The sequence below is a fragment of the Hemicordylus capensis genome, chromosome 5 (genome assembly GCF_027244095.1).
Source record: "Hemicordylus capensis ecotype Gifberg chromosome 5, rHemCap1.1.pri, whole genome shotgun sequence".
Lineage (NCBI taxonomy): Eukaryota > Metazoa > Chordata > Lepidosauria > Squamata > Cordylidae > Hemicordylus > Hemicordylus capensis.
Window position 1 is genome coordinate 19895831 of NC_069661.1, and position 19302 is coordinate 19915132.

Here is a 19302-nt window from a genome sequence, read left to right on the forward strand (position 1 = left end):
TTTCCAAAAGGCAGTCAGGACCATCCCCTTTCATAATAAGGCACTAATAATCTCCTGGACCCCGCCAGTCAATCCGCTCCCAGCCCCCAGTCAGATGTCATTAGCCATGAAGAGCAACGGTTGAGTATACAGGTGACTGGCCATGTGTACACACACACACACGGTCCATATCCTCAAGTCGCAATAACTAAAACCCATCCAAAAAAATTAGATCAGGCAGTGCATTAAACACATCTGTAGAGTGAACTTGAAAATAAATGGTATTTAAGTCACAGTGAATACAAGTTTCTTATCTTCAAAGTGTTTCAACAAGTCACAGTGGTCAACTGAAGGGACACTCATATTTCTCTGAAGACCAAGCTAAAGAAGGCCCTGAAACACACAGTAGAGTAGGACAATTCCCATAATCCCTGGCTATTGGCCACTGTGGCTGGGGATTATGGGTGTTGTAGTCCAAAAACAGCTCGGGGGCCTAATTTGAGCAGGCCTGCAGTAGAGCAATGCTGGGCAGCACTCCAAGGCTGCAATGGGAGTGGTGAAGCACTGTTTCTTCACCAACCTCACTGCCACAGAGCAGGCTCAATAAGAAGTGCTCACATGTTCTATCAAACATAGAACATGTTCTGCCATCCGCATTCAACTTTGAACCACCTCTCCAACTGCTTAATCACTTTCAGGTCCCTTGCAAGCCAAGGAGGTGACCAATTTCGAGGCAGTAGGAGAGGGCACTTGGGAGTAATTATATTGGCAGTCCAAGTCATCACTGTATCCCACAAAGTGGCCAGGACTTTGACAGGAGCACCAACCAGCTTGAGTGGACACTCTCTGCAGGCTTTCAGGAATCCATCACAGTGCCCCTGTTTAAAATTTCATCTGTCCCCAAAAGACAATATCCAATTAAGTTTAAACTTACTGTCTCATATACATTGCTCCAACACATTGGTTTCCCCATTAATTTCACTGTCAAAGAAGTTCTATACTTTCAGAAGCTGCTCCCACAACGGGAATGGTGAGAATGTTGTGCTTATTTATCCATCCATAGTATTTACATCAAACTCCTCGGGAAAAGCATCCTAGGGGCAAGCTTTTCCCACAACAATCCCATTATTTTTTCTACCAAGGGAACTTTTTTGGGAGAGAACAAGGAAGGACCCAACTTTAAGGACCATGGTATGTGTCAGGGTATCAGAGTCAACTTATACACACATGTAATTGTCTGCATACAGCAACTCTGGGTTTCAAATTATGGGTGGAAAGGTAAGAGAGGCCCTTAAATGAAATCTAGAAGCCTTCTCTCCTGACTACTCACGTTTTAATCGAATGATGGCCTCTCCTTTGCCTTCTAATAACAGCAGCTAAGAGGGCCGTGAAAATTGGCTGAGAAGCCCCCTCTGTATTTCAAGCACTGCCTTTGATCACTGCTACATGTGCACAAAAACAACTGGATAGAAGAAACCTCCTGCAAAGGAGTTAGATGAACATATAGTATGCAGGACTGTCACCAACATTTCACTCCATGAACTAGCCTACCTATGCATTACAGGGCTGCTCCAAGTCCATTTGGTAAATGGTGGGATGAGGAGGAAGAGGAACAAATATATACACACACTATCTCTCATTTGAATGACCAGAGAATGGAGGGCATTTTTAAAAAATCTAGAACAATACGACAATGAAGAAGACGAATATTTATATACTGCTTTTCAACAAAAGTTCCCAAAGCGGTTTACATAGATATAAATAAATAAATTGGCTCCCTGTTCCCAAAGGGCTCACAATATAAAAAAGAAACATAAGATAGACACCAACAACAGCCACTGGAGGGATGCTGTGCTGGGAATGGATTCGGCCAGTTTCTCTCCCCCTGCTAAATAAAGATAATTACCACTTTAAAAATAGAACATAGAAAGCTGCCATATACAAAGTCAGAACGTTGGTCCATCTAGCTCAGTATTGTCTACACAGACTGGCAGCAGCTTCTCCAAGGTTGCAGGTTGGAATCTCTCTCAGCCCTATCTTGGAGATACCAGAGAGGGAACTTGGAACCTTCTGCTCTTCCCAGAGTAGCTCCATCCCCTGAAAGGAATATTTTACAGTGCTCACACATCTAGTCTCCCATTCATATACAATCAGGGTGGACCCTGCTTAGCAAAGGGGACAAGTCATGCTTGCTACCACAAGACCAGCTCTCCTCTACTCTGCCTCTTTTGAGAAAAATCTAATGTTGTTTTGATAAAAGAGAAATTAAATTATTTAAATATACCCTATTGCCAGATTTTGGGGATGCAAGATCTGGGGGTTTTGCTCTTCAAATATTTTGGAGTCCGGGTCAAATGCTGAGACTCCAAAATGAGCCAAAGTATTACAGTAGGATTTCAAAGTCTCCTGAAATTTCTAGGCTGAAGACCCTGGTGTATGTTAGGCGCTATAGCCCTCCAGCTATCCTAAATTAATCTGGAAAAAATGGATTGGTGTTTGGATGGCTCACAGATGCCCTCCTAAGCCATTTTCAGATTAATTTAGGATCAGATTCAGATGTGGGGAATATCATTACGTAAAGCAGGTATACATAGTAAATCCAGAGAAGCAGTAGCTTTATATAGATGAGATTCAGATAGATAAAATAAAAGGTCCTGCTGTAATATCAAAGAGAGATTCCACCTAATATCAGGGGTTAAAAGTGGCATTTGAACAAAGTAAAGTAGTTGCTGCCCTGTAGATAATTTACTACGGAATTACATTATTTTCTAAAGGGAACAACTAGATCATCACCTAGTAAAAAGGACTCTTAAAAAGAAAAGAAAAAGCAATCTCTAGCTTCTGTGCAGATGTTAAAGTCAGATCATTGTATCCATTTGATAATTCCGTTTTAGGCATGGCTTTAATATGCAAACAGCTTTGCCATTCTTATCTCAGGCTTCCATACAACAATCCCTGTGTGCTTAGGTGACCATTATCCCTACTTTACAGAAGCAGTTGGAAATGTGCAGCAGACATAAATAAGCTTATGGCAGAGCTGCCCCCAAAAGGCTCTCTGATACTTGTGATCTCCACAGAGCCAAGAGAATGTAACCAAAGACTCCTGCATTGAGCCCAGTACTTTGTCATCTATGACTGCAATAGATCTTTGCAGTTTATCCCAAAAGCATCAAACTACCTGTCATCAAGCAACTGAGAAATACTCCTGCATGAAACCTTGGAGTAGCCACTGCCAGTCAGTGTAAACAATACTGAGCTAGATGGACAAAGGATCTGACGCAGTATAAAGCAGCTTCCCATGTTCCTTCTCCAACTCCATTCTCTCACAGAGACAATTGCCTCAGGAAGATCAAGGAGCAGGATCAGACAATCTATGTGGGCCTACCCATATATAGGTAGAGAGATGACTGACAAAAGTTAGTCATCTCTATCTATGTACAGTATGAACCTAAAACTTAAGGGTTATTTTTGTATTTTGCGAAAATGTTGTGATGTCATTAAACCTGCTGACAAAATGTAGTGCTGTTTTAATCTGCAGGTTTTAGCATAATCTCTCTAAAGACCCAAGACAGCAACACAATCACAAGAGGCATAACAGCAGATGCAAAAGTCCTAGAAAATATCTTACTGATCACATTCTGAAAGCCATACAAGGGTTTGAAGCACAAAGTTAGCCAATAGCAAGAAAACAGCCAATATTCTTATCAGCCTAAATCACACTCTTAGAAGGTTTTACATGTGTATATACTTACTTAATTTTAAAATTTTACATCCTGTCTTTCTCTTAAAAAAATGGGGTTTAAGGTGCTCACAACTGCAAATTATCACACACTCACTCACTCTCTCTAAAACTGGGTCAGCACTGGAAAGAACATCCCAAAACATCCCAACATCCCTGTGATAAATAGACTTGCACTTACAAATTATGCCATAAATTATTTCATCAAATCATCATCAAAATTTCTTTCATACTGTATCATAGTATCATATTATATCACCATTTAATTCCTACTTAAAACTTTGGAATAAACATCACGGAGGTAATACTATATACCTATAACATCCAATGTCTTCACACTGATGAACCACATAACGATGAATTCCAGGCTCTGAAGGAACTTCTAAACAGAAGTCTTTCTACTTAACTTCCTACAGAGGTTATCACCACCTTAGCATCACACCTGCAACAACTTTATTTTCAACAACGAACATTAATTATAAATACAAGTACACTATGAGCACCTCGTGCCAAGATTTATGGACAAACCTGAACGAGTCAACATCAAAGACTCCACCTACAAAACATTAATTTGGTGGTTACACAATACATTGCTGACATGTTTTTAATTTGGACCAGCAGCAGCAACAATCTGGAACAATTTAAGATCTAGATCAACTCTATCCACCCCACAATCAAATCTACATGTAATAGCAACATTGTACGTTTATATACCACCACAGGCAAGACAAGGAAATCACAGGTTTGTGCAATAAATCCACTGATATACTCATTTATTTAGACTAGAATTGAACTAGGCCAGCTAAATAACATATCTGTAATAAAAATAGGTCACAAACATAAAGTGCACCTTCTCAAGATAATATGTCATTGAACAACCACTACTCTCCATCTTATCCAGTGAATCCATCCACCACAAAAGTAAGAGAGATACTAGAAGTGAACACTATAAATTCGTTTGTTGTAGACCAGGCTTCCTCAACCTGCAGCCCTCCAGATGTTGCTGAACTACAATTCCCATCATCCCAGCCACAATAAGTTGTAGCTGGGGGTGATGGGGATTGTTCGGCAACATCTGGAGGCCTAAGGTTGGGGAAGCCTGTTGTAGACTTTTATCCACCACATCTTTACTATCATCTTGTAATTGGGAAGCTATCTCCTAAAGCCAATTCACATCTTGCAAAAGCCATCAGCAAGTCACCTTTCACAGCATTCTACCAACCAAAATATGCAAATTACTTATGAGACTGGTTGCATCCTAGTGAATCTAAATAAAATAGAACTTCTTTATCTGCAGATTCGCGTATCCACGGCTGGGAAAAAGACACCTGACCTTAGCATACACGGAGGAACAAGGGGAAAAAACACATCGACTTTGTATATCCATGGGTCAGAAATGAAGGCAGAGGTCATTTCCAGCCACCATTTTGTTCATCAGAGCCACAAAATGGCTCCCGTCTTTTTTTATAAAAGGCTATTTTTGGCCAATTGTAGGGCATTCCAGGGGCACAGCACAACTTGGGGGGAGCAGCAAAGCACAATAAGGAGCTCTCCCCCACCATGTTTCCCCCCAAAAATTGGCTGATTTTAGATATTTTTGAGGAATTTTTGGCTGACCGGAAACCTAACCCCCACAAATACATTAACTTTAATGCCCTGGTATTTGTGGTTTCCATATCCATGGTACAACTGCAGAATGAAACCCTCGCAAATATCATGGTCCTCCTGTATTGTACAGGAGATCCAAGGCAGATAGCCTGCCTAATTCCCCCTCCCCTTAAATGAAGTTAACTGAGTGAGCGCTCCGTTAACCTCATTTTTTTGCTTTTTGTTCATGTGTCACTGCGCAGCAACACATAAGTAGGCCCCCCAACCGGGAGGCTGCAGCCAGCCTCCCAGTCTCGGGGGTCTCTCCAGAATGCCCTGTGTGCTCATATGGGGCATCCTTGAACTTCCGTGCCTAAACCCACTCTCCCCACAGCCCCACCAGAAACTCTTCTCACTGATAGTGAAAAGTGCTTCCCTGGATGGCCTTAGGTGAGTCATTCCCTCATAGCCTCAGTTCCTCAGCTGCAATTTGGGGATAATAATGCTTACCTTGCAGGGACTATAACAATACATCAATTTAAGAGAACACCTTCTTCACCATCAACCCCACTTCCCCAAGATCAACTGGGGCGGTCCAGTTGCAGTTGCCCCGTGCTCAATTGGTGGCGACTTGGAACTGGGCCTTTTCTAGAGTTGCCCCAGTTCTCTGGAACATGCTTCCTAATTAAATTAGAGTTTCGCCTTCTCTGAATGTTTTTGAGAAGGAACTAAAAACATACCTGTTTGGTCAGGCTTTTAGTTAACTTTGATTTTTAGAGTTTTTATTGTATTTTAAATTGTTTTAATTATATTAATGTTTTAATAGTTTTTATACTGTGAACCACCCAGGGACATTTTTGTATAGGGTGATATAAAAATGTACTAAATAAATAAATACAATACAATACATGTGAAATGCTTTGCACGCTCAAGAAGCACTGTACAAATATTAACCTATTACTATTTCTCAGTTCTTCATCAGTATCTTCAAACAAATTACATATCTTCATGGGCACAGGGATCTTGATGAGAGCAGAAAAATCCCATTAAAACAAGATGTTATGCATACCTGAGTAAGAGATCAAAGAGGAAGCTATATCCTTGCCATATCCTAAAATCATCTAACAATGTTTGGGACACATCACTGGAATCTTTGAGGAAGCAAGACAGACCAGCAAACATCTCAACTATTTCTAAGGGAGAAAGGTCATCCGATTGCTGCATGTTCTGAACACATGTAGACAGGCATTCTTTTTCTGCAAAGAATGATATTAAAGAAACATAATTATTCATATTATATATAACATACTAAGCATAATTGTTCTCATTTAACATTATTAAGGAAGCCAACATAGCTCGCATGAAAAGTAAAGCAACCATGTAAACTGTGTGACCCATGATGCTTCGTCTCTTATTGCTAGACTCACCTAGGACCGGACCAAGTGAAGAGGTCAACCATGTGACATGTTCACAGGGTGGATTTGATTTAAATCAAACTGATTTAAATCACGATTTAAATCACGATTTAAATCACTAGCAGGGTGGATAGAAATCAATGATTTTTTTAAAAAAATCAAAAAAATCAGATTTTTTTGATTTAAATCTGATTTTTTTGATTTTTTAAAAAAAATCATTGATTTTTATCCACCCTGCTAGTGATTTAAATCGTGATTTAAATCGTGATTTAAATCAGTTTGATTTAAATCAAATCCACCCTGCATGTTCATAACATTTTTCATTCATAACATGTGAAATGAGTCTGAAGACTTAAACAGTTCTATACAAATACAAAATAAGTAATAAAATAATGGTCCTAGTAGAAATGTAATTTGTTATTTAAAGATAACGAGACAGATGTTAACAAACACATAGCAATAAGGGCTGTTTATTTTATTGCACAATCAATGAAATAAATGTTTCAGCTAATTGTTTGAGGGGGGGAGGTATTAGAAGCCTGTTATCTTTTTCAAGTGCTAAAATCTGGGTTAGACAAAGAGAAAAAAGTCAACTGATCCAAACAATTCTATTTGCAGGAAGTGCATCTTTACTCAGGGCATTCAACAAACTAGGGTGCCATATTTCTTCAGCCTTAAATTGTAATTCTGCAGCTTATTTCAAATGCACAAAGAAGATACATTTGAGCAAAGCCAAACTATTTGCTTTACATAACATTCCACTTGGACTATTAACCTAAAAGCAACAGTTGTCCAGGACTAAATAAGTTATACCAGAGAACCATAGGGGCACAAAGCACTGGCTTAATAATTTCCTTGCATCTGCTTCAAATATCCCAAAGAAGAGACAAGGAGCAGTAAAACAGAAGCAACTAGCCAAGCTGCCTTTGCAAGGTAAAGGAAAAGTGTGCCGTCGAGTCGGTGTCAACATCTGGTGACCACAGAGCCCTGTGGTTGTCTTTGGTAGAAAACAGGAGAGGTTGGAGCTACTGCTATATTCAAGAGTAAACGAGAAACAGGAACTATGCTTGGGAACTTTCAACGTCAGCAGAAGTTACAAAACCACAGTCATTCATATGAGAAACAATGGTGCAAAGACCTTAGCGGAAGTCTGGGAAAAGCTCTAGCTGGCACTTTGGGAACTTGTGAATTACAAAACTTATTAACTTGCAATTTTTGTTCTCCTGCCATCTCTGTTAGTTTAAAGCAGGCATGTCAAGTTCATCGTCCCCAGGCCATATGCAGCATGCAGCCATTCTGTGACCAAACAGGCTCCCAAGTAATACCACCTGAATTTTTGGTGGCTCTGGGCAGGCAGCAAATAAGGTCTCTGAAGTGCTTAACACAAATGGCAATCAACATCTGGCATGGCACAAATAGCTGAGGGGCAGCGAGTCTGACAAACCTGATTCAAAGTTATATATATACACCTTGTAGAACCAGAATAAGCTGTATGTGTGTGCACACACATGCCATCTTCCTTTATTTATCTTTATATCCATAGGAGGAACCGTACTGCTACATCTATTTTAGAAACCAGAATGGAAAACAACTTGCCCATGAGCCCTAATTTTGAAATGAAATGCCAGAAATGGTCTAAAAAATTAGATTTTCAGAACTTGAACTGCAAGTATTTAAACATTTAGCAAATACTTGGCATCTAGACGAGGAGTCTGACTTCCTTGTCTGGCTTCAGGAGAACCTTGAAGATCATCTGTTTATCCAGGCATTTGGTTGTACTTTGTCGTTTAGTTTAAATGTTTTAAAGTTATTAATTTTTAATTCTTAATATTTTTAATTTTACTTTAATGGTTGTTTATTTAGTACATCGCCTGGGTAGCAAACATTTAGGCAGTACAGATGAACCCCAGTATCTGCATAGGTTCCATTCTCTGCTACAACCGTGGATGACGGAACTGCAGATACTGAGTAATTGTGTCAATGGGACTCAGGGTTAGGTTCCTGGAGGGGGGGGGAGGCTAAAAAAGGGGCTAAAATCTTGCTAAATTACACAAACAAAGTGCTGTACAAAGATCTGCGGGTCTCCAGATGTCCAACAATGCCCCTCAAAAGGCCCAATTCCACCATTTTGTGGCAAAAAAATCATGATTTTAAAAAGTAATTCTTGCAAATGAGCCACACAAAATGGCTCCTGCTCAAAATGTTGGCCAGACCTGCAGATAAGTGGAATTAATCCTTTAAAAACCCTCCCCCCCACATACACCAAGGTCAGGTGTCAATAACCTCACCGCAGATATGTGAAACCATGGATGTCGGATCCATGGATGGTGAGGTTTCCCTGTATAAACATGTAATAATAAATAAAACAAACCTAAGTTTACAGAGAATATTTTGGAGAAGATTTTATGGGCAAGATTTGTTTCAGCTTTCATGAACCTAAAGCTGAGCTGGAATTTGAACACAGGTCTCAGTCTAACACGTTACCTATTAGATAGAAACCTATATGATAGAAAAGTATGCAATACTCACATGCACAAAAATAGCAAACACAAGTATTGTGACAGAAATAAAATTGCAACGCAAATATATTCCACAAACATAATAAAAGAGATACCAACCGTGAATGTATTTCACTACATTGACACTAAGGCCATGACGTGATATGGTCATTAGTACTTCCCCTGCACTTTTCCTCCAAGGCAGGTTATAGGGAGGGCACCATGAAGTTATTGCACTGAACAGAAGCTGGAGATCATCCTTCTGAGCAAGCTCTTCCGCTGGGGACACAAAGCTGCACAGTTTCACTAAGATCTGAAACAAAAGGCCACTGAATTCACTAAAATTGCCCAAAGCTCATACAAATCACTACCATCAAGTATTTGGTTTATTAGTAATATTATCTAAGCTGACTGCAAGAGAGCAGGCAACTGTAGGCAACCTTCAAAAGCTCAGTTTCACATTACTTTCTTTGGAAATACAAACATTCCAAATGCCACCATGCAATTATGGAAGATCCCCGCATTACTGACGAGCTTGTTTTAGGGTAGGAAGTAGGCAATGTATGTTGCCATAGATAAAAACACTCTGGAAACCCTTTCTTCCCTTAGAAAGTTGCACCAGGAAATGCACTTTTTTGATCATAATTTGTTACCTGCACAAACACTTTCTGCAATAGTGATCTACGCTCTGCTAGAGGCAATTCATTCTGGGCTCCTCCAGCCACCTCAGGCACATGTGGAAGGTCAAAAAACAGATAGAGACATTTCACGAGAGTGGAAGGCACCGACATAGTTGTCATGCAGTCCACTGTTTTCTGGCAGAGGGGGGGAAAGGAGAAAATACAAACTTTAATGTTATACTTCATACACAGTGCAATTCACTCTGAATTCAACCTACTTTTATTTAGAAATTATTCAACTGCTGGGTCCTTTCTATAGAAGTCAGACAGTATTCTCAAAACCTGAAAACTTTCAAAATAAAACTGAATATTCTAATTATCTAAAAAAGTAAATGTTCTAATATTTACATTCATAGTTTATTTGTTATATTTATTCCGAAAGAATCCAGTACCTCTCTGCATCAGTATGAAGACACCACTGCATTAACTACTACTATGAATATTTATATATAACTCTTTAGAACTTGTATCTAGAGTGAAGGATCAGCCCACCTCAGTCTAACTTTGAGTATTTGCCTCCCAGTAAGGCAAATGTGGGATAAGATTGGAGCCCTGCCTTGGCTTCTCTGACAGTATCCAGATTCTTGTCAAATCCTGCCACTTCTTCCTCTTCAGCAATTCAAATTGTCACTGTTCCTTCTGTAACTATCTATCTATATAGATAATTTTCTAAGATGTACCCATAGCTAATCCTGTGTGTGGCAGGTCTCACAAGAGTTCGCAAGCAGAAGCACCTGATTGGGCAGTGGGGATTCCATATGCAGATCGAGAGGAGGAGCCTGTGAAAGCAGAAGCACCATGGTGATTTGGCAATGGGGATTCCATATGCAAAGAGGGAGGAGGAGCCTGTGATGGCTAAGGTCAGTTTGAATGCAATTGTTACTGGTCGGAAGATGTTCGTGATTGTAGAGGACAAGAAGATAGATAGATAGGTAGATAGGTAGATAGAGGGCAGGGGTCTGCAGAGAAAGGGGTCGTGAAGGAGGAAAGAGCCCCTTCTGGAGAAGGAGGCTGCTATTGTGTGAATTAGATGAGGAAACAAGATCTTTTAACTCAGAAGGGAGGGAGAGAGAGAAAAGGGAGAAAGAAAAAGAAAAAAGAAGGGAGGTGAAGAAAGGCAGTGAGGAAGAGCGAGTGGAGGAGAGAGATAGGGAGAAAAAGAAGGGAGGGGAAGAGAGAAAGAAGGAAGGGCGAGGGACGGCCCCGAGTCTGTCAGCGGCCTGAGGGGAACGAGCTGTCACAGCGACAGCAGAAAGGGCCCAGTCAACCACTGCTGATGTTTCGGGCTACCAGGGCCATTGTCAGAGGGAGGGAGGCAGGTAAGGTACAGGCCTGGGCCTGTCAGCAGCCTGAGGGGAACAAGCAGCCATGATGGGGGCAGCAGCAAGGAAGGGCTCGGTCAACTGCTGCTGCTCCTGTGGGGTGGAGCAGGAGCTGGGCTCGGGTGAGAGTGGGGAGGTCTCTGGGGATAGGGAGTTACAGCTTGGCCAATAAGTGCCAGCAACGCTGCAGCCACAACAAAGAGGGGTGAGGAGGATGGAAGCAATGGGATGGAGGAGCAGGAGGAGGGTTGCATCTCAGGTGAGGATGGAGAGATCTCTGAGGTGAGGGATGCTGTGGCAGGGGGTGAGGGGAGCAATCAAGTACTAGCGCGCAGATACTCTGTGTGGGTTAAACTAGTAATTAAATATTTGCCTATGGCTTTCTCTGGGACTTCTGAGATCACATCTTTGCTGCCATTTCTCTCTTCTTGTTCATAATGCCTCTATCAAAACCACCTCTTCTCCATCCCTGTGATTATGTCTCAAGTATCTGCACTAATTACCTGTCACTTTCCACAAAGCCTTCCAGTTCCCAGTCTAGAAAAGAATTCTCAGCTTTGACTCTTTCTCCTCATACTTCATTTCCTTCTAACTCTATCCAGTCAAACTCATCTATAGTACCATTCGCTTTGCTCCTTTCTCCTATTTCTATCTTCTGGTATGCTGAAGCCCCAGTCCTAGGAACAAGAGTTCTGACATGCTACAGAAAAAGCAGATCCATTTGTGTGATCCTTTTCACACACAGATCTACTCCCCCCATTAAAGTTAGTGGTACAACCCAACACAAAGGGCTGTGACACAAACTGGAAGACATATAGGACTAACAGATATTTCTTCCACAAATCCTTTCCTTCATGGAAGTCAAAATTCAATCACAGAGTTTTGCTTTGGTTTTTTTTACCTTTCCTACCACCATCCTTACTACTATTCTGGGCTATTTTAGCGCCTATCTTACATTGATAGGAGGCTCCCTAGACAGGGACCATAAAACATGTGTTCTCTGAAGCACCTAGTACTCCTAGCAAATATGAAATGTAATAGAGCAAAAAAGGCAGCAACAGAATACAAAGAGCAAAAACAAAGTGAGAGAGAGAGAGAGAGAGTGTGTGTGTGTGTGTGTGTGTGTGTGTGTGTGTGTGTGTGTATCAGTTAGGACAGTTCATTATATAACAGTTTAATAATATTTAAAGGTGTTTCAGGCTTAGGGCCAAACTAGATGATACACATATCACATGCTTGGTGACATGCTTGATTTTTCAGATCGTAAATAGCAGCTTAACTGGGCCTCACCAGAACTGTGGGGAGGGGGCCTTTGTTCTACCACACCCCGCCGCAAATGCTACTTGACCAGGAAGACAAGGAGGAGAGCGGGTCTTGTGGTAGAAAGCCACAATTTGGATTGGATTGTCCCCTTTGCTAAACAGGTCCACCCTGGTTTGCATTGGAATGGGAGACTACATGTGAGCACTGTAAGATATTCCCCTTAAAAGATGGGGCCATTCTGGGAAGAGCACCTCCATGCTTGCATGCAGAAGATTCCCTCCCTGACATCTCCAAGATAGGCCTGAGAGAAACTGTAACCTGTAACTTTGGAGAAGCCGCTGCCGATCTGTGTAGACAATACTGAACAAGATGGACCAATGGTCTGACTCAGTAAAAGGCAGCCTCCTATGTTCCTAAAAGCTCCTGTTGGCACTGCCAATGTGAGCTTTTTCTTCTTGGCAAATAGCATCCAGGAAGTGGGGGTGTAATCCAGATTGGAACTTCAGAAGGGGGAAAGGGTTGATCTCCCTTCTTCATTTGCCGCCCCAGTGTGGATCAGGGTCCCACAGTTGCTATTCTCATTTGAAAAAATCAAGCACACAGGCCCCAATCATGATAGGCATATCCTTTTTGGCCCTTATTTTAAAGTGGAATAAGGCACAGTGATTCCAGAAGATCTTCAATCTAGGCAGCAAAAGCAGAAGGCTGTTTGGAAGTATCAGTGCCAAATCAATTTCAATGAGAAGAGGAGCTGTTTTATTACCTAGTTGAATGAGGGCATTTCATGCACAAAAAGCATTGCAGAACAAGGTATGAGTGCATACCTGGAGATTGTCGATAAAGCAGAAGCTGAGGCTAGAATTATCAAGAGCGGAAGAGAAGCTATGAAATACGTTCATGGATCTTAACAGGCAGCAAGCAATGCCATATGCTAACAACTCCAATGTGGATGACCAGAGAAGCAATGTTGAAAAGCTTTATGATTTCAGTCCAGATTGACTTTTTTAGCCATCTACTTACTATACAATTTGTCTTGCAAGATGCCCCATGTACCATGCATGGATGGGCATTCAAATTCTGTGCATTCCTCAAAAAACATTCAGTAATACTCTTGGGAGGTGGAGAAGAAAGACACTGCCTGGGGGGAAAGGCTCTGTTAAGCTTTCCTATCCAAGTACCTATAAGACTGGAAATGCATTCAAGTATTTCACTACCAAGGACATTTTTCAAGCATCTCCAAAGCACCATAGTACAGTACGTCGTAAGAAGTCAGCTTTTTCAATTTGTCTACTCATTCCTGTCTGGGAACATACCATAATATCCCTTGTTTCCCTTTCCACATTTTCTTTGTAACACTACACTTTAAAGACAGCTATAGGCATACACTGCTCAATGCCAGATTCCATTTGCGAAGAACTAACCTGTCCAGATGAAGCGAGCAAATTAATTGTAGTGAGCAACATCCAACCTCTACTGGCTTCTTCACTCTGATTGATCTCCAGGAACTGGACTATGGCACGACTTGCAGCCTCTAGAAAGTAGGGGGGGGAAGGAGTGAGGAGACAAATGAAAACATAGAATACAAAAATTACTTCTATTTATATTGAAAAATTTAATCCTACGTATAATGTGCTTTTAAAAACTTGTCTTATGCACTCAGTGGGAAAAGCTGGATTTAGTCTTTACCCCACACACAATAATTAGGGATCTGAAGGTGATGGGATGACCTTCAAATTTGTAAAGAGCTGACATTTCAACCTAGGCCCTTCAGGTTCCAGTGCAATCCTATCCATCCAGTAGTACAGGGCCAGGCTCTCAATCCATCTATAAACCTGCAGACACAAAGCTGGGAGAGCAGAGAGAATAGCTAACACCTTAGAAGACAAAATCAAAATTCAGTCCAATCTGGACAGGCTGAAATGTTGAGCCAAAACCAACTAGATGAAGTTCAGCATAGACAAATATCGTCCTACATTTGGGTAACAAAAATCAAATGCTTGAGGATAGGATGGGGGAGACTAGGTTGGCAGCAATACATGTGAAAGGGACCAATGTGTCTTACTGGAGAAAAAAGTGAATATGAGTTGAATTGGCTTCTTTAGTAGATGCCCCACATCTCTGCAATGCCCTTCCAGACAGGCTTCAAGAGTTTCCCTCCCTATTTTTAAAAAGAACTTTAAAACTCTTCTTTTTAAAAGAAGCTTTTAAAAACTGACTGTAATTGTATCAATGAGTTTTAATCCTGACTGCTGTTCTTTCTTGTTTATATCTTATATTATCTGTTTCTGTCTTTTATTTTGTTTTATGATGATTTATTGTATTTTATTCTTTTATTGTGGATTTTATGTTTTGTATTCTAAGCCATCCCAAGCAGCAGTGTGCTGGTGGGGCAGGCTATAAAAACTTTAAATAAATAAACAGAGCCAGCAGTGTGCTGCAGCTGCTTAAAAAGCCAATACAACCTTGAGCTACATTAGCAGAGGCATATTGCCTGGGTCACAAGAAGTAATCATTCCTCTGTGTTCCAAACTGTTCAGACCTTAACTTGCGTTAAACCAAGCGAAGTTTAAGCTTTGTATCAATTTCCAACAATACTCCCATGTAGATGTTTCAGGAATTAATACAGCATAACAAGCTCCTCCCATCCACTTCAAACCTCCTCAATATTTGAGGTTTAATGGTAAGCCTAAATAGAGGACACCCTAAGCACCCTGTCTAGTAATTGTTAATATTCTTTGTTATTGACTAATCTTTTTTAGAATTTTGATCCAACCCATACAAGCTACTGAAGCCCTCAGCTCCCCTCCCTGCTGCTTCCTTTCCTGGAGGTGGCAGCAGTGGTGGTCTGGGTGGCAGCAGCAGTGGCCTCTAACTCTCCTCCCCCTCCTCCTCCATTATCACCTCCTGGCAGAGGACAGAACCACAAGAACAGCAGGAAGTGTATTTCATCACTTTCTGCTGCTCCAGCGGCCTTACCTTTTCAATAGATGGTGAGCGGGAGAAAGAGAAGGAGGGCAGGGGTGGCAGCATGTCAACAGAGGTCCGTATCTGCCACCTGTTCCAGTCCATCATCTGAGACAAGCACTTCATGCTGCCTCAGCAGATCACCCCTTGGAAAATTCAGTAGGAGTGATATATTCATACAGCCATTTCTGTATTATTTGGTTTACAGAAGTGAACACCCTCAATGTTTCTGTACTCAGTTGACAGGTTTGGCAAATGATTCAATATGTCCAAATTGCACCTCAACATGTGACCTAGCAAATAAAACCATTCCCTAGTTGCTACCTGTTTGCTGTGTTAACACTCAGCATCCTTTACATCACACATCCCAGGGAAATGAACTGCATCTATTCAGCCTTGGAACTCTTGTCATGCATTCCACAGTAGACTAAAACAGGTTGCTCACCTGTAACTGATGATCTGGTAGAGATCCGTCGATATCCATAAGAATGGGTTCTGCGCCTGCGCAGGAGCCAAACGGTAGCCATGCCTGAGCTAGTCGAAGAGCCAGGCCACGCCCCCCATGCAGAGCGTGCTATTTAAGGTGTGCCCTTGGCGCGAAGCCCTCAGTTCTTGGACGACCGCCGAGGAGGACGATCATCTATATAGACAGGTGAGTTCATCTATAGGTGAAGTACAAAGTAAATGGCAAGGGCGTGCACACCTGCACACATCCAGCATATAGAGATAGCACTACTGCAGAGGGGAGGTCGGGAGGGTCTTATGGATATCGACGGATCTCTACCAGATAATCAGTTACTGGTGAGCAACCTGTTTATCTGGATCGAGATCCGTCGATGCCCATAAGAATGGGTGTCTAGCAAGCTCCATTAGGAGGAGGGAGCAGTAGTGGCTATTGTAACACCCGCTTTAAAACACTCCTCCCGAACGTGGCCTCCGCAGCAGAGCATACGTCTATGGCATAGTGCTTTACAAAGGGAGACTCAGAAGACCATGTTGCTGCTTTGCGGATGTCCCCAAAAGACACTCCCGAAAGGTGTGCAGCAGAGGAAGCGTGAGCCCTGATGGAATGGGCCTTAATTGCTTCCAGTGGTATCTTGTTCTGCAGCTTGTAGGAGAACATAATGAGTTCCACCAGCCATCTTGAAAGGCGCTGACGGGAGATAGGGGAGAAAGGCCTTTGATGGGGCCTTTGTAAGATATGAACAACCGTGTAGAATTGCGAAAACCTTTAGTTCGTGACATATAAAAAACGCTGTTCTAAAGCAGTAGTGGGGTTTCTGAAGAAAGTAGGGAGGATGATCTCCTGATTCAGATGAAAACTGGACACCACTTTAGGAAGGAATTGTGGATCCAGGCGGATACGAACTTTATCTGGGTAGAAGGCTGTGTATGGGGAGTCAATTCTCAAGGCCGTCAGTTCGCTCACACGTCTAGCCGTAGAGACGGCCACCAGGAAGGCAGTTTTCCACGACATTAATTTTAAAGGGGATGTAGCCATGGGTTCAAAGGAGATTGCGTAAGCGAAGAAAGGACTAGGGACAAGCTCCATGGTTCTACCGGTTGCTTTACGGGGGGATAAACATGAGAAAGACCCTTTAGAAAAGCCTTGCTCAGAGGATGTGAGAACAGCATTTTTTCTTCAATCCCAGGGTGTTGGGAGGATAGGGACGCCAGATGAACCTTTAGCAATACATTGGCAAGACCGTTTCCATTGACTGTCCCTTGCAGGGCAAAGACTGACAGAAACCAAAGTTGTAGCTTCCGCATTTTCAGCCGGGCAAAAAGGATTACTGTGTTGCAGGATGCCATGAGACCCAATAAACGTTGTATTTTGGGGGCTGGTTGAATGGGCTGCTGTTGAAAAAGGGATATGAGGTTGAGGATGCTTTTGTAATGATCCTTTGGTAAGTACGCCCTCTGTTCCCTGGCGTTTAGGACAGCCCCAATGTAGGAGATTATGGGTACCGGTTCCAGGTATGATTTTTTTCCAGTTGACCTGGATTCCCAGGTCTCGCAGTAGGTCTAGTACATAATGGATGTGCAAATGTAACTCGTCTTTGTCTTTTGATGTCATAAGTCAATCGTCCAAATACGGATATATGGAGATTCCTTTGGTCCTCAAGTGTGCAATCACCACCGCCATGCATTTTGAAAAGACCCTCGGGGCAGTGGACAAGCTGAACGGCAATACATTGTATTGGTATACTAGGTTGCCGACAGTGAATCGCAAGTATTTTCAGTGACAAGGTCGAATGTTGATGTGGAAGTGAGTGTCCTTGAGGTCCAGCGTTGTGAACCATTTTTCACCCTGGAGAAGGGGAAGGATTTGCTGCAACGCCATCATACGAAATTTTTTGACGCTGACGAACTTGTTCAGGCGGCGGAGGTCCATGATGGGTCGAATACCCCCGTCCTGCTTGGGAATCTGAAAATAGCGGGAGTAGAACCCCTCTCGCTTGTCTGCCCATGACACTGGGGCTATAGCCCCTTTCTGCAACAGCTCCCTCACTTCCAACATTAGGGTTTCTGATGGTGGAGTAACTCTGATCTTCGTAAATCGGGGCAGTGATTTGAACTCGATTACATACCCCAGAGTTATGATCTTTAAGACCCAACGATCTGATGTTATATGATGCCATGCGGGGGCATGGCTGGCCAGCTTGATGATAGGCTGGGACGGAAAGGTAGATGGATCTGTCGAGGTAGATGATATTGCCCCCGCTGGCGGGAGAGGGGAGTTGGGAGGTGTCAGTGGGCAGTTCCGTATCTCAAAGCCGCTTCTGGTTGCCCTGTGGTTTCGAACGCTGAGATTGAGGAACTTTGGATTTTTGCAGATAGTTGCGCTTACGATAGGAAGCATAAGGTTTCCTAAAGTCACGGTGATCCTGTCCACAGAAGGAAGGCCGGTATCTTCCATAGGTGGTGCAGTATTTGTCAGATTGTGATGCTGAAGGATGTGATGTGAAGGTCCTAACTGTAAACTTAAGACTTCTTTAGCTGCTCCATTGTTGCATCTGTAGTTTCGCTAAAGAGGCCCGTGCCATCAAAAGGCAACCCTTTGATTTTGTCTCTCATATCCTGCTGCAGACCCATTGATCTCAACCCGGCATGCCTACGTAGAGTTATGGCGGCAGTCATAGCCTGGGATTCACTTTCTGCCAGGTGTTTGGCAATGCTAAGTTGTCTGCGTGTCAGTTCCCCAGACTCATCTAGGGTCTTCTGAAATTTGGCTTTAAAGTCATGTGGGGAAAGTGTGTCAAGATCTTGTTCCAGGAGCTCCCAGAGGCTGTGCGTGTATTTCGCTGTGCAGGCCACATAATTTGCCACTTTAATGGATAGGCAGGAGGTAGAGTAAACCTTCCTGCCTAAGACATCCAATTTTCTCCCTTCCTTATCCGGAGGGACCGTATGATGTTTCCCACCTTTAGAGAAGGTAGCGCAGTCAATTACCAAGGAATTCGGTGCCGGGTGTTTTAACAGGTATCCGTTGTCCTTGTCCTGTATAAGCGTTCTAATTTTTTGGATGTTGGTGTGGAAGTATGCAGTACTTCCCAAGCACACTTCGCCGCTCTCGTGATGACAGGCAGCATCGGTAAGGCCACAGGTACAGTCGCTTGAGATTTTAACATAAAGTTGTACACAGGGTCATCAATGGTGGCAAGTTGTGAGCGAATATCCAGACCCAAGGCATCCGCCATTATACGAATGTGCTTATGGTAAGCTTTAAGCTCATCGTTTGGAGACACATACATAGTTGGCGCCACATCAACAGGGGGTCCAAGATGGTGTTCTCTTCTTCCGAGTCTGATTCAAACCCAGAAGAGCCATAGTGTTCAGAAGGGGAGCTCTGAG

The 19302-nt window shown here is 42.4% G+C and overlaps 1 protein-coding gene across 11 annotated transcripts in view; it reads right to left on the bottom strand.

Annotated features, from left to right (window-relative positions):
- Positions 1 to 19302, bottom strand: part of WDFY3 (WD repeat and FYVE domain containing 3) — a 256663-nt gene that overhangs the window by 174925 nt on the left and 62436 nt on the right. For all 11 annotated transcript variants that reach the window (XM_053255723.1, XM_053255717.1, XM_053255716.1 and 8 more), the window contains exons 4-7: positions 13905 to 14014; positions 9872 to 10033; positions 9339 to 9531; positions 6375 to 6561 (exon numbers count right to left, since the gene is read on the bottom strand). In XM_053255723.1, coding sequence (XP_053111698.1) covers positions 6375 to 6561; positions 9339 to 9531; positions 9872 to 10033; positions 13905 to 14014 — 652 coding nt within the window. The remainder of the gene's footprint in view (positions 1 to 6374; positions 6562 to 9338; positions 9532 to 9871; positions 10034 to 13904; positions 14015 to 19302) is intronic.